The 26,572-nt window shown below is 38.3% G+C and overlaps 1 protein-coding gene across 14 annotated transcripts in view; it reads left to right on the top strand.

The window, feature by feature from the left end:
- The window catches only part of KIAA0825 (KIAA0825 ortholog), a 265,760-nt gene that overhangs the window by 219,721 nt on the left and 19,467 nt on the right, over window positions 1–26,572 (top strand). For 13 of the 14 annotated variants that reach the window (XM_064405527.1, XM_064405521.1, XM_064405526.1 and 10 more), the window contains one exon: window positions 7,951–10,963. In XM_064405527.1, the coding sequence (XP_064261597.1) occupies window positions 7,951–8,071 (121 nt within the window). In that variant the 3' untranslated portion in view covers window positions 8,072–10,963. Of the gene's footprint in view, window positions 1–7,950; window positions 10,964–26,572 lie in introns of those variants that run through there. The other variant, XM_064405518.1, reaches the window with a different exon arrangement.

Below are 26,572 nucleotides of genomic sequence, written 5' to 3'. Positions count from 1 at the left end.
GTGTGGACAAGGGGATTGAGTGTACCCTCAGTAAGTTTGCAGACAGCACTAAGCCGGGCAGGAGTGTTGATCTGCTGGAGCATAGGCGGCCTCTGCAGAGTGATCTGGACAGGTTGGGTCAAGGGGCCCACGCTGCTGCTGTGAGGTTCCATAAGGCCAGTGCTGGTTCCTGCACTTGGATCACATCAACCCCATGCAGGACCACAGGCTGGGGGAAGAGTGGCTGGAGAGTGGCCCAGGAGGAAAGGACCTGGGGATGCTGATTGACAGCTGGCTGAAGAGGAGCCAGAGCGTGCCCAGGTGGCCAAGAAGGCCAGGGGCATCCTGGTCTTTATCAGCAATAGTGTGGCCAGCAGGACCAGGACAGTGATTGTCCCCCTGTGTGTCCAAAAAGGACAACAGAGCTGGTGAAGGATCTAGGAAGCAGGTTATATGAGGAGGGTCATGGTTTGGATGAGAGAGCTGAGGTTGTTTAGCCTGGGGAAAAGGAGGCTCATGGGAAACTTCTACAATAATCTGAAAGGACAGTGTAGCATGGTAGGTATTAGTCTCTTCCCCCATTCAGCTAACAACAGGACAAGAGGAAATGGCCTCGAACTGCACTGTGGGAGGTTCAGTTTGGACATCAGGAAGAATTTCTTCACTGAAGGGGTTGTTAGACACTGGAATGGACTGCCCAGGGAAGTGGAAGAGTCACCACCCCAGATGGTATTCAAGAAAGGACTAAATGTGGCACTTAGTGCTATGGTTTAGCTCACATGGTGGTGTTCAGTCAAAGGTTGCACTTGATGATCCAGGAGGTCTTTTCCAACATTAATGTTTCTACGATTTTGATATACTTGACAGATAAATGATATTCCTGTCATGAGAGGATTTCTGAGATTTAGAAACATGTTCCCAACCTTTTCCAAGATGAAATCCAAACCTTTTAAAGTTCATCATGCAGTGAGACAAAGGCAGGAGCCTGGCAGTTGGGGACTTCAACAGTACATAAGAGACCCTTTCTCTGTTATTCTCATGTCTCCTATGAGGCATTTGAATTAGAAAGATACAACCATCCCACAGTCATTCCTTCTCCTGTGTTAAGGAATTAGTCAAATCTTCACTGTATCAATTTATTGCAGCGTGATGGTTTGCTGTACACTTTCCCTTGTTCTCCCCACATCTCTCACCAAAGCTGCAGCAGTCCTGACTGGCAAAGGCCAACCTGTTTCTGAAGGTACTTTCTATATTTTTAGCTATGAAATGTGTTTTTCTCTTGAAAATTATGTTAAAGAAGGTGTACATCTGTAAAAACATGTTCACGAAACTGGATTTCTGTCAATAAAAGTTGTAAACACATGTTTTCATGAGTTTCCTGGTTGCAGATATACCACCAGGTTTTGGCTGTCGCAACCCTAACAGATTAATAAAATATAATGTAATAGCCCAATTCTTTTTGTAGTTATTAAGTAGAAGAAAGTTCCTCAATCCGTGCTTTCATTAGTAAAGCAAATATTATAATTTAAATTATTCTACTCAGTTAATTTAAAAACTAGAGCCTTATGATTTTTAAACAAGATTTTTAAGGGTTTTTTTAAATTATTTTTAAAGTAAAACTGTAGTATTTAACTTTCTAAAGAAAGAAGGAGTGGAAAAAATTACAGTAAATATGAGATATATTAAGATATATCTCATATTATCATATTTATTAAGATATATATTGAGATTTATTATTTAATTATGTTATATTTCTGTTTAATCATTCTCATGTTTAGAAACTGCTTTAAATAAAGTATCTTGAAGTCTCGTAAAAACTGTTTACAGTTAAAAGATTTCCATGTGTATACATTTTAAGTAAATCAATCAGCATGATTTAAAAATGCATTTAATACACGGCATTATGAAGTTAACTTTCTATAGATGCTTTCCATAAGTTTACTTTTCCATTCCAGAGCTCAGCATGCTGTTCTGTAAAGTCACCAGTCTTTGTACTGGGTTAAAAACAAATGAAATTCACCTTTGTTTATTCATCTTTTTTCTTCTAGTTAATAACAGTTTAAGGAGTGGCTTTGGACTAAGCAGGGGAAGTAAAGGTCTTTGAAAATTCATTCGGGAATGCTGTTTTTTCTAGTGCTCTCTTTACACTTGGTTGCAAGGTGTCAAGTCTGCATGATGAATTTCTAAAACTATCAGTTATCATTTCACCTACCTTTCTCTTTTTAGCTTTTGTGGCTTTCTTATTTCTGTATGTAAATATTGGCTACACTGATGTAGACAATATCATCTTTCTTGGAATGAACTTGGGGAAATTGCTAGTTTTTCAGTTCCTAACAGAAACAAACCATTTCTGTAAAGCATTGCAGTTCAGCAGTGAAGGACCTGACTGACCAATAGTGAAGCCTACTGTGGACAGAGATCCTGTTTATCTCCATCTCATCTCTATTTTTTAGTATGCTAGTCTGAAATTTATTTATTGGGCTATGTAGATTTTTATCTACAAATTATTTTGGTGTTCTTTGGGATGGTATCTCTGCTTCAATCAGTTGTTGCATTTTCAATCTGTCCCTGAGAATCTTCAAGAAGAGTGAGACAGGATTATGCAAACACCTACCAATTTTTGAAAATAAAATAAGAAGCGTCTTCTGAATTTCTGAGCCTGTTGAAATAAATTTTTTTGGTCCTCAGAAAAAATGGGGTATTCTGACTGCAGGTCAAACACCAATGGACATGAAAGGACAAGGTTTTTTAGCAGCCTAGCATTTGCTTAAATTTGAGTAAAACCATTTGTTATCAATACAAGTCAAGCCAGCTTCCTGGTTCCCCTCAGTGTCTTGCTTACACAGCACATTTTTTTCTGAAAGTTATGAACTGAGTGAAATCCTTCTAAAAGCAAGAAAATTAGTATTTGATAAAATTTCAGTGCATTAAGAAGGGAATTATAATACAGCCATAATAATCTTACATTTTTAAAATATTAATCTTTTTATGCTATTGTAGTAGCGCCTCCTTTAAATATGGAGAAAGTTTCTTGTTGACAAAATATGAATTTTTTATACTGTTAAGCCTCAACACTGTTAGATTTCAAATATAGCTTCTCAGCAGATATATCTTGTATTTGTATTTACAGAACATACATATGCCACAGTAACCATATTTGAAAGTTTAATCCTTTAAAATATTTACATTGGGTTTTCAACATCCATAATGGAAAGGCTTTGTAAATTGAAATAAAAAGGTGAGGCATAAAGAGAAGGAACAAGTAGTTTATGTGAAGAGCAGGGTATTTTTAGTAGATGCATTTCTATCATGTAATCATAGGCAGGTAAGTATGCATTTCCTGAATATATCTTTGGCACTCTGATCTTAACATACTTCTGTCTTTGATATTCTTGAAAAATTAAATTAAGACTCAAAGGAATTAAATTCAATCCACAATTACCAAGTTATTTTAAATTACTGAAAACATGTAATCCTTTGAAAACTTACCTCCAAGCATTTAGCTTAGACATAGTGTTACTGACCCCATTCTTGCATAAAACCAGCCCTCCTGAATGCCTACATCATTGCTCTGTTACTTGCATGGGTATAGGTATGTATGTGTGTATATACAGGTATACAAAAGTATGTTCTGTGCATATGTATTTGAAATATATGTATTTGCATAATTAGTGTATTTGCACATTTCTTTGTTCAGAATGTCAGATAAGCAACTTCATGCAGGCATAGATGCAGTAGTAGACTAGATGGGGCTAGTCTAAAGAAGTAAATAATGGGGACTGCCCAGCATGCCTTTTACAGGTACACTGAAAATTTTTCTTTGTGTCTCTGAAAACAGATTTAATTCCTTTACTTTCTACAATTCAGTAGAGAGAAACCAAAAGCATTACAAAAAATAGTTATGTATAGCGATTTATATAAATGGATCTATTGATGCCATTTATAAGCAAGGAGGGCACAAGAGTACATTGATACATCGCTAAGGAAGCCTGAGCTGGAATCACTTGATCTTCCTGGGTTACTGAATACTTCCCCCTTGCATTCTGTTAGCTTGTGGATGTGCAAGGCAAGACTTCCTCTCTTTCTTCTTATTTATGAGGAGAAACAGAAGCCCTCCCAGTGCTAGTCATTCTGACCTCATGATCTAAGGTGTAAACTCACCAGCAGAAAACTTCAGTGATTCCTGTATTTATCTGTGCTGATGTGTTCTGCTTAATCTATTTGAAAAATACAGTTTTTTCCCCCCTTGATTAGCCACATGCAACACAGAAAGGAATAGTATACAGAGAAAAGCGTTTAAGTGATTTACATCAGGTTCACACAGTATGTCACCTATATTATTTGTATGTCAGCATATGCTGAAAATATATTTATTTTTAATTATCTACATCCAGAAGTTATTATTGGCTTGACAAATTTTGGTGGCTACCCTAAAGATTACAAAGGTGATGGCATTTTGTTCTAAACCTGTGCTTTCTTTTAAATATGAATAGTATACTAAAATCAGGCTTTCTGGAAACTTGAATTCATCTTTTTATGGTTAATGAACTCTAAGCAAAATGTAGGTGGTGGTATAATGGGTTGGTTCAAATAATTCCAATATCCTTTTAAAATGCTGATTTTATTTAATGTTACAAGATATATCAGACTGAAATAAAACATATGCCACATCTTGTTGGGATTCAAGAGGTGGGGACGACTTGGAAGCCTCACTGATGACCACAAGCCGATTTATTTGGCCCAACATGTCATTTATATAGGACCTCTTAAGACTACAATCATCCAATGACCTTAAACATTGTCTTATATGGTAACATACTTTTCTTGCTTAACCAATAACATCAGAGTTCACCCTATATGGATATCCTTACCTTTTCTTTACCTGAATTACTGTTTGCTGAACTCTGCACTGGTCATGTGCTAACACTTCCTGCTCCTTTTGTCCTGTGTTTCATCTTATATCCTGTTTCCACAACCCGTATCCACAACCTCTGAATTTGATTTTTTTTTTCCTAAGAGCTGTGTTACTAATGATTTGAAACAACAGAAGTGTGCAAGTTGGCTGTTCAATTGGTAAACCTTGCATTTTGGAAGTAGTTCCTGATGGTAATTTTATTCATATTCACATTACTTTAACTGGCTAGTTGGATTTGTATCAATTACTATTGCCAGAACAATTGTCACATAGTTTTGATATGCTAATAAAAACATCTGTTTTGGACAAAATTTTTGCTAGTAAATGTTGACTTTTTCCACTTAAATACAAACAGCTAGTTTCTCATCCCATTTAGAACATGTGTTAAACATGTGTTTCCGCCTTCTTCCTTACAGTCTAGTAGTCTAAACAACTATATTGTTTCCAGACTTAAAGCATAAAACTGGAAAAATTTCTCAATTAATAAGGGACCAGATGTTGGTCAAGCTAATTTCATAGATATTTAATTAATGGATGCTGTTAAGTGAATACACATCACTGGATCTGCATAAATGCCTTAAAAATATATTACTTTTAGATAAAAGGAAAATGTATTTATAAACCTCTTATATAGTGAACACTAAAGAATGTCCAAACTGCTTGATAGTGAAGATTTTTACCAATGCTATTTTTTAAGATTCAATGAAATATGCTGACAAGTATGAAATAATTATGTTTTAAAATAATCTGCTGGTTTATTGTTAAACTTGCATTAGTGAAGACTACTAGATTTCTGTGTGATGCCTCCAGCAATAACTGCTTTGAATGTACTTAATTTAGCATATTCGGTTGTTGTCCTTGTCTTAGGCTAAGACAATTTTATGGTGCAAAGACTCTGAAATTTACCTCCCTTCTCCCTGTCTACTGATAAGGACAGACAGACAAATGCAAAAAAGATATTAGTTTAAAAAAAAATGTTTTACTAAAAGAAAACAGCAACAACATAGAATACAACAAAAATCCCTGGATACACAGGTGCTGGATCAACTGGAGGACAAAGAAAACAAGATGGCTGCCACCCAGGCAGCTCATGTGCCCCAGAGGACAAACACAAAGATGGTAGAGAGGCTCTCCTGGCTAAATCTTCCCCTCTGGAAGAAAACTTTTGTATTTGTTCAGAGGGAGGCTTCCAAACTAAACTCCTGACACATGGTACAAGACAGCACAGGCTTTCATGCTGAGGATAGTAGATATACTATGGAGGAGTTCCAAAAGGAGGCAAAAACCTGGTGGCTCTGTGGCATTGACCCCCTCTCCACAGTAGACAAACAGCTGGGCTGGAGCCTCTTGGTGTGTTTTTTCTCAGTGGCTCAGCTCCCCAGTCACCCTGTTAAACAACATTCACTGGGGATGCTTGCAAAAGTGACTGCACTGAAGGGTCATACAGCCAGATTTTATATCATAAACCAGAGAAGGAAGCAGACAGAGCCATTAATGTACATAGTACGTAATGCTAATATACACATAAGGTTGAGTATGACAGCAGTCACATATGAGTGGAGTAATAGGAAGCTAATCATGGCAAAACCTTGATCATAGGCATTCAGTGCTTGTAATTTTATTCATAGTATGCTTTCCTTGTTCTGAGACTCCTTCAGGCAGTAATATGGGTTGTCAGATTCAGTTTTCAAGGTAAAGGTGTGAAATATATGTGCTAATCTATATATGTTAATTGAACATATTTTTTCCTAATTGCTTTTTTAACTATGAGATTTTACTATAAAGCACTTGCTCCTTCTGGTTTTAGTAAGCTTAAAAATAGATACAAAGTATACAGCATGCTCTATTGCCAAAATTAGCTGTTCTCTTCTTCCAAATATAAGGAATGAAATATAGTAGTACTACAATTCTGTATTGTATTTGATTTATTCATCAGTCTAGACTTATATATGGCTTCTGATTTTTGCAGTATGAATGAGGACCTAAGAAGTGAGGGAACAGGACTAAAGTATTGCTCCTGACAGTTTCCTAAAGGCAGTTCTTGTTCGGCTGATTTTTTACATCTCCTACTTTTCTGCTTCGTTCTATGGCTCATTTATAACCTGTTAGTTTTAATACTTGAAAATGTGATTTCTAGTTTTACTATTGGTGTTTTACCTTTTGTCTTCAGGTGGTCTGAACAGGGAGCCTGCACTTTTTATTATCTACTTAGAACAGAATGAGATTAATATTAAATGGATATCAAACTCTTAAATATCCACAGAATTTGTAAAAGAAGTGACCATTGTGTAGGCATAATTGGAGTGATACAAAGTTTTCCTGACTATGTATCAGCACTCTTTTTGTATTTATTATTCTGATTTTCTTTAACAGAATATTGCATTACTTTTAAGGTTTTATATTTGACTACTACTAAAAAAAAAAAATCATCTTCACGGTCTTTCACTTTTACAGTTTTAGTGGCATTAGCTCTTAATCCTAAACTAGAAATGAGTATTCACATGGGGAAGGAAGAATCTGATGTCATCTGATTTTGGTTACATCATTATACTTGATGGTTAAAGAAGCAAATGAGTCAGTCAGATTTGTAGTATTTTGTAAAATAGTACTGTCAATGTCAGAGAATTATGACAACTCGCATTAAATATTTGAGTTGGACTTCAGGTGGTGACATTTCACTGCACACTTAAGAGTATTGAGAGCATCTGCTTAACTTCGAAAATGTGTGTTAGCTCTTCCACTTTTTCTCTGCAAGTTTTACAAGGCTTCCACCTCTACTAATGTGTGTGTGACACATCAAATGGAAAAAAAAGTACTGTTGCAGTAAAAAAAAATAAGATTTTGTAGTAGCTTTGACAATTTGTGTCAATTGCCTCATGTCCATGCCAAGTTCTGTGTGGCAAGGTTTTTGGGCGTTGTATTTTGTGTGATCTCAACCAGTGTAACCCTGGCTGGGGAGGACAATGAATTAATAAAAACAAGTTCTGTATTTTTTACTCATTCTAAAGACTAGTTTTAAAAAACATTAAGAATTAATAAAATGTTTTTTCTTTCAGGTGGGAGATGAAAGAAGATGCAGATCTTGAAGATGAGGAGAACATTATGGTGGAACACTTAAAAAACGTTTATTTGACACAAAGGACTTTTTCAGAGGATAAAGAAGAACAATTACCTTGACAGATTTCAGGTAGCACCCTTCTTCTGGATTCAACAAGATTAACTTAATATCATATCTCACAGTACTAGAAAGCTCAGAAATATGTATCTTGAGTAGGACTTCAACCTAAAGAGTGTTCCCTTGTTATTGTGTGGTCACTCTATCCAGGAAGCAATGTTCACACATGCATAAGGTGGAACAGTACAGGAAAATGTCAAGGAGGTTATATCTCAGTACTGCAGAGGCATAAACCTGAATGACAAACTGAGAATTGTTTCAAAAATATAAGACTCACTCTGAACATGCAATTTTAGACATAGGCTAAGCAAATGTTTCTGGTTTCCATCCACCACTTTGGAGTTGGAGTCAGCCGGCACCCAGTTTGTGTCACTCAAGGACCTTTTCCCTCCTTTGGTGCTTGTTTATTAAATTAGCCAAAATACATGAAAAGGGAAAGGTATAGACCATGTAGCTACAGTCCTTTTTGAGTTGCTCCAGGATGAGTATGCTCGGCCATTATTCCAAATCAAAAATGCATCAGCATTACTGCCTTCACAAATCCTTACTTAACTGCCAGTGTATTTTATGGCTTAAAAAATATACAGAGAAATTTTAGAAGTTTTGAGAAGCATTTTTTTTTATTTAAAATAATTATTTGCAGGCAGTGCTCACAGGATTATCTTAAAAGTGAATTGAGAAAATAATAAATAATTTATTTTTAAAAATAAATATAGTAAAATTTCATATTCAAAGTAATCCTGTTTTGATATTTAAAAATTATGAATATTATATATTTTTCTGAAAAAATAATATTTAATATTATTAAATATTTTTCTTACACACTGATTAAAACTATCAACATTTTTTTATATGGAAGGTCTGATTAGTATCTCTTTAGCTCTACAGAAATAATACATAATTTTTCTGTAAGTTTCTTTCTTTAGAAGTCCAACGGAACTACTTTTTCTGCCTGATGAAGGACTCTGGCAGGATCTTGCTAAGGGTGCAATCTGAGCAGAGTTGTGTTCCCACCACATCTTCACACAGATGCTATTATGGATATAACTTAGACCACTTCAGTAGGATGAAGGCATGCTTTTTGCCCCTGAAGGTTTCAGCAGCTGATTTAGGGTCTTATCTGAAATGCAGTTTTTTCTCCTCTTAATTGTTCTTTTTTCTTTTCATATAAAGCATCAGACCATTTAAAATCAAAATGTGGAAAATTGCATCTTACAAATCTCCAAAGATCCTGTTACAACACTGCAATACAAAAGGGCTGTGAGGCACTGTAGCTTAGAAAATGCTAAAAACATTATTTAAAAAATAAAGCAGATCTTTTCCTCTGCTGCCAGTGTAGTAATTTCACATTATAAAGGAAGTGATGGAGTGTGAAAACCATTTATCGTTGCTTGGTATTTCACCTTTAAAGATTACTGGTGGACTTCAGGTTTAAAACATGTCTACAGGGATCTTCCATGACAGCAGGTTTGGTATTTTGACAAATGAGGCACACATATTCCAAGCCATACAAATAATGTGTTAGTGCACATGGAAACTGGAGTTCAGAATATTCTCTCCTATTTTATCAAAATCTATCATACATAATTTACTTTTTGTATAGTCATATAAAGTGCCTATGTGGTGAAACTGATTGAAATACTTATTGTGAAAATGCTCCCCTTCTGGGAAATACCTACTCTGAAGAGGATAAACTTTGCAAGTGAATAAGCTAATTGAGAATAAAACCCATCACTTACACTTAAGTGGGAATACCCATACAGTCATTCCCCTGGTCCTGTTGACCACACAATTTCGGATAAAGGCCAAGATACCATTGGCCTTCTTGGCTACTTGGGCAGACTCTGGCTCGTGGTCAGCTAGTTGTTGACTAGCAACTTTTATTCTGTGTCACTTTCCAGTTACTCTGCCCCACACCTATGGCATTGATTTGAGTTGTTGTGATGCAAGTGCAAGTGTTGATCCTCATTCCACTGGCCTCAGCCCACTGATCCAGCTTCTCCAGATCCATTGTAAAGCCTTCCAACTCTCCAACAGGTCAACACTCCTGCTCAATTTGGTATCATCTGTAAACTGACTGAGGATGCCCTCTAGTCCCTGGACCAAATAAGTGATAAAGATATTAAGTAGTATTGTTTCCAATACTGAGCCTTGGGGAATGCCACTTATGACTGACCAATGACTAACATGCATAAGAACATAACAGCATAAAAGCTGAACCTTTGCACAGTATTTTACTGAATGCTTTTCCTATCCAAACCTGTATGTGCATGTTTTATGGCACCTGAGTGCAAGCAAATATGTATTTTAAATTGTACTTGACACACAATTCTTACTGAGAAATATCAGGGCCGAGAAATATCATACCAAGAAATACAAGATTATTCCTCTTTGGTCCTGCTGGCAATGTAACCATTCCAAATAACTTTTAGGGTATAAAAGGGACATCATCTTGGCAATATTACTTAATGCTGAATACACACTTCTACAACCTTCATATTTATTCAATAAAATTACAGTAATAATAAGAATTGTACAACTAAGCTTGCTAAGTAACATGCCATTAGTTTATCAACACTTTGCTTTAAACTTAAACACTTACTTGAAAATTGAAAGAGCTGACCATTTTTCCATTGTGTAGATGTTTTCCACAGATGCTTGTGTGTAAAATTAGGAATACTTTTATAACTGTAAGACTGCTGCTTTCTTTTGCTTTTCTTCATAAAACAATAGTTCTATATTCTTAAAAAAATTCTGCTGATTGTAATTTTGATTTAAGATTAAATTAATTTTTAAGAATGATGCAATGTCTTGGTTCTTTGACACTACTTATTGATCCAGGAATGCCTCACATGTATGTTTAGCCTAAATAAATAAAAGCAACATAAATCAGATTAGTTGGCTACAGTGTGTGCCCCAAGTTTCATGACCACTGCAATCTGATTGTGTTAATTCCTCCTGAAAAGTTGGCCAAAAAAAAAACCAACTAAAGTCTGTTGTGTACAACAGACCTTTCTGAGTGGGCAAGAGCTGGCCTCACTGTCTCAAGTGAATTAGCTCAAAAGGAAGTTATTGTATTTATAGAAATTAATTGGATCAGATAGCACAAACTAGGTTAACTATTATCATTAATGCTCACATCTAATTATTATTTAACAATTTAATATACTTAGCTACTTTTACAAAACAGGCTTCAATGGGAGACTTCATGGCATGGAGCATCTCTGCTTAGGTTTGTTTAATGTCCCCTTCAGAATGCTCCAAATCTTAACATCTTTCATCTTTTGAAAGGTAAGTAATAAAATTAAAAGAAAGGCAAAATTGAAATAGCATTAATAATAATGAAACTCAAAAAGAGAACAGAAAGAGATATTTTGGGAACAGTTTAACATTTAGACACAGTCCTGTTTTCTAGTGACTGCTGTCCTGACAGACTGCCATAGACCATGCTTTATTCTAGGAGGGGGAATATGATATGTATCTATGCTATTTGCTCAGGAAAAATGCACAATGGCAAATGGATGTTCTCTAATTCACCTTTACATCATCACAGCAGTGCATGGTAGAGATGAGGCTGTCTTCTTCCAATTAGCTTCTGCTGGTAGAAATATTCCTTTTCCTTCTCAGCTGGAAGGTCTTCACAAAGTATTAGTGAGTCTTATGTACAGTGAAACATCAATTATATGCTGTATAATATTATTTTATGGAGCTCCCTAAAAATATGTGCAATCATTTCTAGTGACAAACACTACTCACACTCCCAAGACAACAGTTGAAAGACAGAGGAATTAGATCCATTGCCCAGTTAGCCATGAAATGAGAGAATCACTTGATGGCAACTGAGAGATTTCTAAGTGACTAGATAGATCTTGAGGAGGTTCTTGTTGGAGGAAAGCCACTTTTCTGTAGCAATTTTCCATATTGTAAACAGTGTTATAAATGGAAGCAGAATCTCTAAAACTATTCTATGTGTAGTGAGTAAAGGTGAGCTTGCTTTATCCTCTACCTTTGGACTCCATTTCCATTTGAAATGCAGACTAAACTAACTGACTTTGAAAGGAAGGCAGTATAAGAAAAGCATGCAAGTCTTGAGCAGGTGGGGCTACAGGCCTTGCAATGTCCATCAGTAAATGATGGAGGAACCAGATTATTTCTCTTTAGCAGCATCACTTGAAAATTACCAATGGTTACCAATTATTGCAGCAAGTAAAACCATATGGTGCTGACAGAAAAACACTCTAAAATCTAAGGACTCATGCAAAGAAGTAAAAATAAATCCAAATACTTTTTTTTCCCCTAAAGAAAGTGATTCTATAACAATGTCTCAGGAAGAACTGGCAGTTACCAAATACTAATGAGTGAAGTGCTGACTGTATCTCTAAGTTTAACAGACAACTATCCCAGCTAAACTGGCAAGAAGTCACTGAAATCATGGCTGAATGACATCCTTAATATCACTACTGAATGACATCCTTAATATCCATGACAGCTTCAGCCGTTAGTAGGTTGCAAGCATCTCTTAGAAGATACAATGTAATATGTCCTACTGAAAAAAGTGTCTGATAATTATACATTTTCTGCCTATGAGGTAAAACTGACTAAAATACCTTTTGTGAAAAACCTCTTCTTCTGGAGAACTCTTATGAATAAGATACATTTTGCAAGTGAAACTATCTAATCCAGAATAAACCCCCTCACTTACTCTTACACATGAATATCCATACATGGAATTGTTCCAAATGGGCTGTTGTCCTTTAAATTCACATACCTTGTAATCTTTAAACAATCACACTGGGAAAAAAACCCAAACAACGAAAACACAAACAAACAAAAAGAAAAATTCAAAAAAACCTCAAACACCAAAAAAAGAGAGAGAAAAAAAAAAGGACACAACAAAACAAGACCTTTGTGTCCCATTCACTAGGTTTTCTCCCTGATGCATTAATTCAGCAGTAACCCACTGGGTGACAGTAGGATGTTTCTGTCTTTCCCTTTAGAAGCATCAGGTTTAATGACTAACCCAGCACTGCCAAGCCACTTCTGCACATCTTTTCAGTCCCTCCAGGGCTGGTGCCTCCCCCATGATTACAGAGTTCATGCAGGAAATTGATCCAAGCTCCAACTGACAATAGTCTCGGTGTCTGCACTGCCCTGAGTTACATCCATACTCTATCTGGAAATAAGGCAAAAAACCACATAATCGTGATCATATTCAACAGCTTTTATTTTTTCCAGTTACTATGTCAAGCAGAATACCATGTCTGCCATGCCAAACACAGGTTTCAAACTTCACTGAAGATGGAGGTTTGCTGCAACAGCACATAACTTCCTTTTAGGGCAACTTTTTAGCAAAATGCAGCCATGATATTTTCTGAAAAATTGTTTTGCCAGGATTTTTCTCCTGAGAAGATGAGGAGCCTCAGGAAAGAAATGTAAACAGTAACTATCTGCTGCTGTGGAATGCAACAGGTGCATCTGTGATTGGTGCATGTTGGTTGTTTCTAATTAATGGCCAATCACATTCAGCTGGCTTGGACTCTCAGAGAGTCACGAGCTTTTGTTATCATTCCTCTCCTGTTCTTTCCAGCCTTCTGATGGATCCTTTTCTTTCTATTCTTTTTAGTATTGTTTTAGTATAGCATTTTAATATTATATATAATATACATATATATATATATAATAAATCAGCCTTCTGAAACATGGAGTCAAGATTCTCATCTCTTCCCTTGTAGCAGCCTCGAACACCACCATAGAAAAATAATATTTTTCAGCTCTCCTAGTAAGTACAAGCACTCAGTCATTAGAAAATACCTGATGAATGATTAGCAAACCCAGGAATGTTCTTTACAATACCTGTTAATGACATGCTTATGTATATTCTGTCCCTAGATTAATTCACTAGAGAATGGAATATGATTATACAAGCAACTTTGATAAACTTGTGATTGCCTAATATCCAATAATTGTATCATTTTGTCCCATAATTTGTGTTTTTTGAGGTAAAAAGTCAGTAACTTTTGAGTATTTGGCTTCCATAAAGAAATAGGGTCACCTAGTTCTTCATGGATCAGATTGACTGGGTTTTTTTTCCACCTCAATACTGCCTTACTGGCATCCTTGACAAACTTACTGGTTTATTAATATTGCTGTAATTCACAATATGAGTACTCCTGCTACTCAGTTATACATGGACCAATATTTAATCTTCTTAATTGTTATATAGACCTAAAGCTTCGTGGGTCCTACACGGATAATAATTTCAGGTTTAGGAACTGAACACTTCTGCTCCTAATGTTCCACATGAATCTATGTTCTTGCATTGTTCGAAGCTACCTTTATTATCTGGGATAGTGGCAGCTGTGCTGCTAGTGAGTTGTATTTTTTACTTAGACTAATGTATTTTGTCTCAGGTTTTATTTTCCTTAATTTCTCTGAACTTTAAATTCACCATTGGAAATCCATAGCACATCTGTTTTGACAATATGCAAATATGTAAATACTAATCAGTAAAGCCTCGGCCTTCTCAAACTTGATACAGGGTCTTAGAGAACCAAGAATTCAATAAATGTAAAATTGAGACCAACCACCTGCAAGGTGATCATTCAAGAAATGCAGTAGTCATTTTCACTTGGATAGTAACCTGTCTGTAAAATTCAGAAATATAATCTTTAATGAGTTGTTTGGTAATGTACAGGATACTTCTTATATGTGTGTGTATATATATATATATATATATTCCATATAATTAACATGTCTTAAATGGATTTTATTATGTAGATTAACATTATGCTTTTTCTCTAGAAAATGGACAAACATTGGGGAAATAAGAGGTTGAAATCACAGGTGGCTTTGGGAATTCGGTTTGCAGGAATCCTATCTGCAGGTATGGATTAACTTCAGGAAATTAATGGCCAAACAAGTGCTGTGAAGACTTTGTTTTCAAAGGCAAATGGGTTAGATCTCTTCAAACAACAATAAATTTCAGTTAGGCCTCCCAAATTTCACACATGCCCTTCCACTTTATGAATTAAGAAACTGAGAGAGGTTGTTGCAGTAATGCCATGCAAATGTGTAATATTAGTCATCTAGCCTCCTTTAACCAGAACATGGCAGACTGTTCTTTATTTCCAAGAGCTGTGCTGAGTCTGTATAATTAGTGGCTGTAACACCATCAGACTTTGGTACCAGCACACAGATAACTCCACTGTAAGGTGCACCTCCATCAAAAGGCGCCCTTTAAGTACATAACAGAAAAGGCACATGTATTTGCTTTTCCATTTTATGTGTACACAAATATTTAGATGGCAGTTGTACAAATTTTTTAAAAAGTTATATAATACCCTGAAGCAATCATCTGCTCTAAAATGCGTAATTTATTCAAAAATCTTTTGTGGAGTTGAGGGATTGATAGTTTAGAACAGAAAAATTATAGGTATGCTGAGTACATTCTTGCAAAAATAAATAATGTTATAGTGAGATCAAGTATTTCAAAATTCAAAGTACATTAAATTGTTTGCACATATAAGAGCAGTGAAATAACTTTGCAAGGTTTGCATCATAAACCCATATATCTACAGAGTAAATAGTAGAACACAGACCATAAAGTTCTGTCATGAGTGTTGCTTTCAATTTCTGTTCCATTCCACTAAAACTTTTCATATCAGTCTGGCATCTTTTTAACAACCATATACAGCACCAAAGAATTATGAGTGGTAACTTAAAATATATATCATATATATTTAATCTTTACAACAAATGCAAAAGCAGTAAGTGAAAAACAAAGACATAAAAGACTGTAAAAACTCTTGAGAACATATAATGAAGCATAAGAGTGAATGTCACAACAGATTTATGTATGTTCAACTTTCAGCAAAAACTGCTGAAGATGAATTTAAGAATATTTATATAGCATCCTTTTGGCGCAATAGCAGGAACCAAAATAAATTATCCAGGAATAGGATGTAAGAAACAGATTCAGAGTGTAGACAACAAGTTAAATAAGAATTTTGAATTAAGAAATCTTTAACGCCAAAAAAGACGTTTTCCAGCCCTGCAGAGCACTCAACAACAGTATTGTTTTTTAATGAGTTTTGCAGTATTTCACTTTTTTTTTCTAAAGTTTCTAGTTCAACTATTGTGAAAAGTATTTTGGAAAAGGTAAAACATCTTTGTCAGGAAAACAAACAGATTTTTATTTTTCATGAAATGCATTCTCTACATGCACTATAAATTGTACACAAAAAGCCAATTCCATCGATATCAAGCCAAAGGAATAAATGAAAAGGAACTGCAAAGGCAATTCTAAAGAGAATTATTTTTTCTCACACCCTTTTCTTTTGAGCTCTGATTCAGAAGGCACTTTGACAAGACTATGTTGGGGTTTTTTAAAATTTTTTTTCAATCTCTAGAAGTAGGAACTGTCATTAACCAAAACAAACAAATTTAAGACTAAAATTTGATTTGTTTTCCAGATTGGGGTTTGACAAGAGCTGGGGTCAAGTTGTTCCATAGGGAAACCTATATTGTGCAAACACATTGCTCAGCACTAAATAGTATTTTGTGATATTCATAGAGCAGGTGACACGGGATGGTCAAAATGACAATGCAGTTTTCAATATGATTCGTCTCCAGTCTGATACAGTTTGAATCCTTCTGTCAAATAAAATTATTCCTAAACTGGATCACATCCTTCAATTTCAGGATGCAGAGCAAAGCTTAAGTGGAATAAACAGACCACATTTATTGCAAATGTAAATCCAACACGAGCAAGCGCAAAGTGACCAGTCTCAGTACAGCCAGACAGCCCTGTTTGTAACCCTGTTTGCCAGGGTTGGCATGGCCTTAAAAAGCAGTTCTATGACTGAGAACTAACAGCATTAGTAACTCACAGTGCCAGATACTGAAAGCAGAAATGTTGGGACTTCTGCAGAAAGGACCGTGGTGTACTGTGAGCACTGAGTGCTGCAGGAGGCCCTAACAAAGGCTTATGAAAGTTGCATTGCAGGATAGCTATTAAAATCCTACAAGACATCCTACTTGCTACAATCATCCATCAGCTGCTTCTAAAATCCTACCCATCGTTACTGTGTTATCTGGAGTAGATAAAGTTTTAATTGTGAGTGCGTGGTATAAGAAAAAAAAAGATTTAAAAAAAAAGACAAGGAATATTCTGCGTTCCAAATTTCTCATAGTATCTTGCTTTCTTTTTCAGCATCTTTACGCTGGTTTAAGTTCTTCAGGCAGTTTTTAAAAAGACAAAAATATAAATAAAATCAATTGAAACAAATAATATCTAGGAAAACAACACATCATAAAGCACATTGCAGAATGTGAATAAATAATAGTGCCTACTGCAGCTTTTTTATGCTCTGACTCTTATCTCACATAAGTTTGAAATAATTCCTATTTTTCTTGGTATCCATTACAAAAGTCCATGTTTTTCTATTTATCCTGTATATATTTATGACCTTAAGAGCTTCTTCCCTGTTTTCATTGAACTACAATATTAAACTTTAGAAGTTTACATATTAGGATTTAAAATGGTTTAATTCACAATATTTTCATTCATTTTTTCAGTTCAGTTTTTTGAGTTGATATCTTTTCTCAGACATCTGAAATAATCCTTGTTACAGAAGTATTTGTTATTCTAAAAACTGTCTTCAGAGCATGAACTCTTGTTATTGACAAATATCTTGGTGTGCTTCTCTTTAGATATGATAAAGTCTTAAAGTAACCTCTCCCATTTTTCATATGGTTCAAGTTAGAATTTTTTCCTCTAAATTAAAAAAAAAAGAAAATAATCATACTGGCAGCACTGACCCCTCAGTTAGAACAGCTTTTCTCATTTCCATGATACAGACAGACACTGGCATAGTCACTTGCCCAGGTCAGTTGGCAATTTCATCAAATGGTTGGCTTGCTATTTCACATTCCCAGTGCATCCTGGAGACCTTCTTTCCAAAGTATTATTGCTTTAGTGGTTTTCTTGAAAATCTGAGTCTTGTTTCAGCCCCCTGAAGAGTCTTCTTTTAGTCCTCTGTGCTGTTTTCAGTGCAGTGTTGCCAATATTTCACATGACTGGCAGTTGACTATTTTTCTCTTTGAAACACTCTCTTTCAAATCCAATTCTCTAATTATTTCATGGCAAAGGAACAAGACGTCTGGCCTTTGTTTTATTACTTATATTTTGGGCGGGGAGGGAAACAAAGACATGGTAACAGAAAAGACTCCTTTAGGGAACAAAGGAGGCAAACAAATGAGAGACATCTAGCTCATACTAGAAAAGTATGTCCTGGCCATGCCCCCTCATATATACTTCCTTGCTGGCATAGCATGAGAAACTTCAAAGTCCTGGATGTAGGGTAAGCACTACTAAGCAAGGACTGAAATACCAGTGTGTCATCCACGTTATTCTCATACTATGAGCAAAACAGCATTGTACCACCTAAAATGAAGATTAACTATCCCAGCCAAAACTAGGCTATCACACTTTCTATTCACATCTGCTTAGTATGGAGTAACTGGTCATTCCAAGGAGAGTGACTGAATTTAAATTAGTTCAATCCAGCTTATTTGGAAATAATTAATACAAAAAGGATGTGCTTTAGCCTTGTCATATTCCCTACATTTCCTTTACAGTCTCAGAGGCCATCTATGTCCATGAAGGACAATGTAGCAAATGTTGAATTCATTCATCATTTTTAACTAGGTCTGCAGCCTTCTACAGATTAGAGAAATTGACAGTCATTAACTAAATGCAGTCCAAGAGAGTTTTAGTTATATGGTCACACATGATTTTTGTAGGGGATTGTTGTTTCATAAATCACATTAATTCCCCTACATTTCTTGAAATGCAGCTCTGTTTACCAGACATGGGTAAAGTCTGAGTTTTTGAAGACATTTTATGAAACTAATTTCTGCTGCATCTGAGTGTTTTAAACTTACCCTCTCTTACCCCACATAAGCAAATTATGTTTTTACTTAAACTGTGAACTGAAATGAAAGCAGTTTAATAATCTTGGATACACAACTGACAGATACTCTTCTGTGGGCTTAGAGAGTTGTGGTGAATGGTGTCACATTCAGTTGGTGGCCAGTCACTGGTTGTGTCCCAGGAATCAGTGTTGGGCCCAGTCCTGTTTAATATCTTTACTGATGATCTGGATCAGGGAATTCAGTCCATCAGCAAATTTGCAGATGACACCAAGCTGGGAGTGAGTGTTGATCTGCAGGAGGGTAGAAGGGCTCTGAAGGGACCTGGACAGGCTGGATAGATGGGCCAAATCCAAAGATAGGAGGTTTAACAAGTCTCAGTGTGAGGTCCTGCACTTTGGCCACCACAATCCCCTGCAGTGCTACAGGCTAGGGACAGAGTGGTTGCACAGTGCCCTGGTAGAAAGGGACAGTGCCAGACTGATTAAGAGCTAGCAATGTGCCCAGGTGGCCAAGAAAGCCAATGGCACCCCAGCCTGTATCAGGAATAGTGTGACCATCAGGACCAGGGAACTCCATCGTCCCCTGTTCTCAGCACTGGGGTGACTGTGCCTTGAGTGCTGTGCCCATTTCTGGGCCCCTCAGTTTAGGAAGGATGCTGAAGTGCTGGAGTGTGTCCTGGGAATGGTAGCAGAGCTGGTGAAGAGTCTGGAGCACAATTCCTATGAGGAGCAGCTAAGGAAGCTGGGGTTCTTTAGCTTGGAGAAAAGGAGGCTCTGACCTTGTCACTCTCTACAACTGCCTGAAAGGAGTGTGTAGCAGATGGGGGTCAGTCTCTTGTCCCAGGCAACAGCAACATGACAAAATGACACAGTTCTAAGCTGCACCGGGGGTGGGGTTTAGGTTGGACATTAGGAAGAAGTTCTTCACAGAAGGAGTGATGGGCATTGGAATGGTCTGCACAAGGAAGTGGTGAAATCACCATCCCTGCAGTGCTATGGTCTAGTTGATAGGGTGGTGTCAGGTCACAGGCTGAACTTTGAATTTCAAAAAAGTGCGCTCAAGAACCTTACCAGATATGCACAGAATCAGAGACTCACAACATGGTTTGGGCTGGAAGGGACCTTAAGGATGATTTTGTTTCAACCCTTCTGCCACTGGCAGGGAACCTTGCACTAGACCAGACTGCTCAAAGCCCTGTCCAACCTGGCATTCAACAGGCATGCAGATGTTTATGCTAGAATTAACCTATTACTGTAGCTCACACAAGTCCATGAAGGTATCAGAACTTCACAGCTCTACATGCAAACAGAAGATAAAAGCCCAGCTTCCAGCAAAAGGTTATTAACTACATACTACCTCTGGTTCCTCTTCACTCTGATATTTGGAGTTTCGGGATCAGTCCTACAAATCTTGGAAACCTGCCCTTTCAAACTATTACCTTTCAAACTGTAGAGCTTTGAAGTTTTGAAGAGCTTCAAATCTGTGGTCAACATCTCTTTGTGGGTCAAGCATCTCCAAACCCACAACAACCTCTGACTTGATTTGACAAAGTTGCCCTCCTTAAATACTTCCCTGGACCTGTAATTACAAAAGGCTGTATCAAGATCAGAGACACAGCACATTTTTAGCTGTACTACTTACCCTAACTGTCCCTGAAACTCGATCTAGACTTCTATATTCTACTGGTTTGTTTTAGTTATTGTTTGGGATGTGGGCGCTTGCTTTTTTTTTTTTTTTTTTTTTTTTTTGTGGGTAGTGCAAGAGATGAAGAATGATAGTGAACCAGATTAGGACCCCAATGAAAAACACAGACTACTTCTAATAGAGTCAGTACTAACATAGTTCAGTTTACCACTTAGTAGTACTTGCAAAGAGAGATAGAATGAACTTCAAATGGGAGGACAAGATTGCTTACACAAACAGCATCCCTAATGTCTCACCGAAAGACCCACATCTAAGTGCAACTTTTTTCTAACATGGGAAATACAGGGAAAACAGTCTCAATATGAGAGGCTCAAACATAATTACTAAAATGTAAACAGACTAGTTCTCCAAGAGATTATAGTATCTTCTGCACCAAAGAAGAAAGGTATTTCACTTGCTCCTTCCTTAGGTATTGCAGAAAGCACCAAAATATGTTGCCCAGAGAGGCTGTAGATGTCCCATCTTTGGTAACATTCAAGGTCAGGCTGGACAGGGATCTGAGCAACCTCATTTGTTTGAAGATGTCCCTGCTTATTGCAGAGAGGCTCGGACTAGATGGCCTTTAAAGGCTTCCTCCTACCCAAACTACTGTGCTGAGAGCAAAAATACAAGGTTGCTGCTTTGGGTCATTACAGAGAGAGAGCAGCTGTGTGTGACTTTGATGAAGAATGTTTCTTCCACATAGACCTGTCGACGGCTCTAGTCTGCTGAATTTTGCCATCAGTCATGACAGGGATATCAGAGGGGATGAAACATTTCAGCTGCACACGTGGTATGTGGCAGTTTTCAGATGTCCTTGGGACAGGAACACCTCACAGCTGTCCTGTGCAGGCAGAACCATAAGAGCATTTGCATAATGCAGGTTGTCAGCAGTCATCTGACCAATTCCGGAGAGCTTTTCAAGGGAAGAAGACACTGCATCCTTGAAATCAAACCCAGGCGCTTCTCACTCCCTAAGTACGAAAGCGTTGGGACTGCTTGTGGCAATCAGTGCTTTACTGTACACCAATGCAACACAGTCCTCATGCATTTCTGAAGATGCCTGAAACATCTAAAACGAAAAAAAAATCGTCTTTTTTGTTTTTACAAACTCCTAACGGATCAAAATGGAAAGCTGGGAGTGGAAACACGACATTCCCAGTGAGATCTTCCAGCACTCGAGCCACAGCCCGGCATCTGGATGCCGGCACGCGCCCGGTCGATCTCAGCGTTGCCGGCGGCCCGCCGCCTCCCTCGTGCCCTTATTCCGACAGAGCTCCTCAAACAGCGGGTCTCAGGGCAGCACCGCGGCAGCGCCCCTGCCCCGAGCCCCCGCCTCAGCGCCGGGCGCGGCCGCCGCCCCTCGCGCTCCACTTCCGGGTTCCCCGCCGCGCCCCCGGGCGCTGACGTCACCGCGCGCGGACCCCGGAAGTGGAGCCAGCAGGGGGCGGGCGGAGCGACGCGCGGCAGTAGGCCCGGAGCGGCCGCGCGCTCCCCGTGACGGCGCCGCGCGCGCCCCGCTCCGCCGGCGACGGCGGCAGCGCCAGCGCCAGGTACGTGCGGCGGCCCGGCCCGGCCCGGCCTGGGGAGCGGCGGCCGCTCTGCGCCCTCGGGCAGCAGGGGCGCGACCGCCGCCGCGGCGCCCGTGGCGGGCGAGTCGGGGTGGCGGCGCCCAGGCGCCTCTCCAGCCCTGCACCGGGATGGAGACTGCGGGCCCGCGGGCGTCCCCTGTGCTTGGCGTCAGGCCCAGAGCGGAGGCGGGAGCGGACGGGGCCGCGGCGGCTGCCCCCGATCCGTGCGCGCTGCCCACGTGGGCTGCCGGAACGGGTGTCGAAGTAGCAGGGTGCCCGTGTCACCGGGGGTGCGGGGAAATGGTCACGGTGCCGCTGCCCGGGACTGGCCAGCAGGCTCTGCGCAGCGCTGCGCCTGCTGCCTCTCCGCGCTGAACAGTTAAAATTTTCAGTTTTCTACATAAAATCGAAGGGTTTTGTTTTTCGGAATGTACTCTTATAGTCATTGCTGCAGGTTTTGGTGCTGTCAGCTGCTTTTGCCAAAAGAGACTTGCCAATTTTCCCCACTGCCTAATGCAAGCTTTCTGTGTAGTTATAAATTATAAAAAGTAATTTGACCATGATTCTTCTGACTTTATCACTCAAACCCAGCTATATCATAGTTTTCATTCCCAAGTATTGCTTTTCTAATTAGGTGGGATTGAACACTTCTTTTTAGACTCAAGTTTCTTGTAGTTGTTCTGGCAGCTTAGAAAGGTGCATGAAATACTTGTCATTTCTGAGTTAGCCAAATGTAGGGAAATAATTTTCCAGTTTAAATTGTTACTTTTACTTGGTTTTGGTTTGGCAGGGAGAAAACTCAAAATTTATAATTCTAAACCAGGAGAGATTGGGTATCTATAATCCCTTTCCAAAACCCACTCTCTGCTTTTTGAGGAACTGTTGCCTTCATTTTTCTTTCATAGATAGATATTGAAGCTTTTGAGAGAGATTGAACTGATTTCCTTCCTTATACCTAACTTTTTACAGTGGTGTTACATGAACCAAGCTGCTCAGAACCACATAAGCCAGCTTGTGACAAAATGTGTCTTCCACTTTATGGGTTTCTTTGCATGAGGTTTTTGGCTAAAGTATTAAGTTTGCACTAGCACGTAGCAGACCTTCTTCAGGGTGTACCATCATTGGCAAAAGAAGTGTTGTAAAAGCAATAGCAATTATGAAGCTAGCTGGATACTTTTGATCTTAACGGAGCACTGATTTGATGACACTGAAGAGCAAGGCGTTAACAATGTTTGCTTTCAAAGGAGAAGAAATACCCATAATACAGCAGAAAGGTAGTGCCCTCTTAGTAACACTTAGTATTTATTTGGAATCTTTAAGGAGGCAGGGGGTGAAAGAGAGTGGCATCATGTTCTGTTAGGAATGGCAAAGCAGTCTTATGATAGCATCTTGGTTAAAGAATGCCCACAGGTTGTTAAAATTAGGTATTTTGTAACTATGTAGGAAAAAGTGAAAAAGCTCTTGCGTAAGGGAAGCTGAAACTTTAACAACTGAGGATAGTGGCTTGGGGTCTGTCACAGAGTGCAGTCAATGTGAAAATGAAGAAAGAATGTCTTTACATTCTCCTCCGGGTTTAGAATTGATTGAGTCTGCTGTTCGGAGTGTTTTAGATATTATTTCACTTTCTTTAAAAAGAGAAAAATATTTGCTGACCAGAGTATTGGTCTTCACAGAGTATTGGTCTTCCAGAGAGGAGCCCCAGGTGATGGCTGTTGCTGTAAGTCACTGCCAGTACTTACTGCCTGCCTGTCAGCTGGAGGTCTGATGTGCCTGCCACTGCTGGTGTTAAGTCTAGGCACTCCCCAGCCCACCGCTGTCAGAACATGATGGGTTAAGACAGATGTAATATTTATTGTGTTGAAGATGACCTGACTATTTTTCTGCAGTAGGTTAGCAGATGCTGGTAGGTGTAGGAATAAGATGAAAACTTCCAGCAGGCCAACAGTACTGAGCAGCTGGAGGCGGGCAAGGGCATCATCATTTCAGACACACAGTGCACACTCAGACTGCTCTCTTATTGAAATACCTTTAATTATTGGAGTTTTCTCACCAGTGCCTGGATTTTGTCTGTCTTCTTGAGATTGCCTTTTCAGTGATTGTAGCCAATTATGACTGTATTTAAATCTGCAAGTTCATTTGACTAGGGTCTTTACTGAATTGCCTTTTATGTACTAGTTAGCAAATGTTTGGGAGAGCTTTTCCTTATAATTACTCAGTGGGGATGTATCTTTTAGACTCTCTTCTTTTAAATTCACAACCTTATTTTTTTTCCCTTGAAGACTCAGCACTGACTCTGGAGGTTTTACCCATTCCAGGCTCTATAGAAAAAGTCCTGAATACAACTCTATTGCTGGTCCTTTGAATCTGACCCACTGTTCCTTTGGGAACAATGTGCTGTCGTGACTGAGGAGTTTTTTTGGATTTACAATAGATTACTGGAATTCTTTGAAGTAAAGCATACATAAAAAGAATGAATAGATATCTTTTAAATTTTTTTCCACAAGCTTACTGAAACAAACAATGGACATGAAAACATCCTCTTATAAAATTTAATACTGCTCTGTGAATTTGTTTGGTTCTTTAGAAGGACTTTTTTCTCTTTACAGGTATCATTGTACATATATCTACTTAGCCTGCAGATGAGTTTCAGAAATTTGTACTGAGTGGAATTCTCAGAGTACAATTTAATGGGTTTAAATTTGTTATTTTTTCATGGTTATTTTCTAGCATTTTATTTGCTGTGTGGACTTTAAGAACTTAATATTTAAGTACTCACAGCATTCCTTACACTGTTCTCATAATGTGACTGAGTTTTATTGGAAAGTGAAAAGATTTGCTGTTACATCGTCCTTACCTTTCTGCTCAGCTCATTATCAGTTACTTATTAGTACACAGGTTTTGTTAATGATTTTTGTTTTATGCCTGACTGTTTCTATGAATCAGACTGGGACCAAAAGTTATTTACCTCCAGCTACAGACCCATTCTGTTAAAAAAAAAGTGCCCAGGGTGCAATTTCATAGTCCGTTCACATTAGATCCCTGTTGCTGGAATGGGGAGCGCTCCTCTCTGCTTCCTGCCCCATCTTTCCAAGCCAAGCAGAAGATCAGCTGGCTGCACAGTGAGCCAGGTAAAGAAGAAGATCCAGCTGATAGAGAACTAGAAATAGGAAATGCTTCTCATTGCTTTAGCTTGTTCGCTGATATGAGTGCTGTCACAAGTAGTAGTGATAGGACACAGGGCAGTGGCTTTAAACTGAAAGAAGGCAAGTTTAGATTAGCTTCTAGGAAGTTTTTTTCAGCAGGGATGCTGAGACAGGAGAGTAGGTTGTCCAGAGAGGCTGTGGATGCCCGATCCCATGATGTGTAAGACCAGACAAATGTTTTGGGCAAACTGATCTTGTAAAAGGTGATGCTGCCCATGGCAGGTCATTGAACTAGGTAAACTACAAGGTATCTGTCATGGATTGACTTTGGCACAATGCCAGTGCCTCTATGAAAATGAACTTTTTTAGTGGCTTCTGTGAGATGTGATCAGGAATAGAGCAAAGCAGGTTTTAATTTAGGAATAAAGGAAACAAACTTTATTGACTATAGCATCTAAAAAGGAACAGACATAAAACTAAGAATGAAAACCTTTTAAATACATTTCTTCTCTTTTTTCTTTTTCTTCTACAGTATGAAATGACATTACAGATTTTTACTCTGTCACCATCTTTCAGATCATCAACTTTCAATGCATCACTACTTTTTAGATAATTAACTCTCAAGTTTATCAGAGGGAGAGGAGTTTCCCCTTGCACTATAGGTTTTCTCCCGGAGACACAATTGAAATTTCTTGTGTTTTATGTCACTTCTGGCACTACCCAGAGAATATTTGTCTTCGTGACTTTTTTTTTCTATGTCTAGTGCTCTTATTTACTGTATAGGGACTAGGACTGCTTTTAGGGTTTTCTTTTTAAGGATGCTTCGCTCAGTTCTAACAAAAGCAGCAGTCTCTTGACTTCGGGACACCAGTCCCCCCCAAATTTCAACCCCTGGGGCTGAGGGGCTTCGTGAACAGAGATGATCTTCTCTGAAGACAGAGGGCATCTCACACCCTCCTCAGCTGTCTCTGTTTTCACCACTGCTTCACTGCACTCTCTGGTTTCAAGGTGTTGCCTCCCCTTAAATGCAGTTTCTCTGATACTGCTGATGAGGCTGGTGGCCTGCTCTGTGGTCTAGTCAAGTCCTCACTGGTTTTAATCCTGTTACACTCTCCTGAAGAATATTGACCTCCACCTGGATGGAATGTCTCTGGTACTGCAGTTTGTATTC

Source organism: Passer domesticus, chromosome Z, assembly GCF_036417665.1.
Source record: "Passer domesticus isolate bPasDom1 chromosome Z, bPasDom1.hap1, whole genome shotgun sequence".
NCBI lineage: Eukaryota > Metazoa > Chordata > Aves > Passeriformes > Passeridae > Passer > Passer domesticus.
This window is presented reverse-complemented; position numbering and strand designations above follow the sequence as displayed.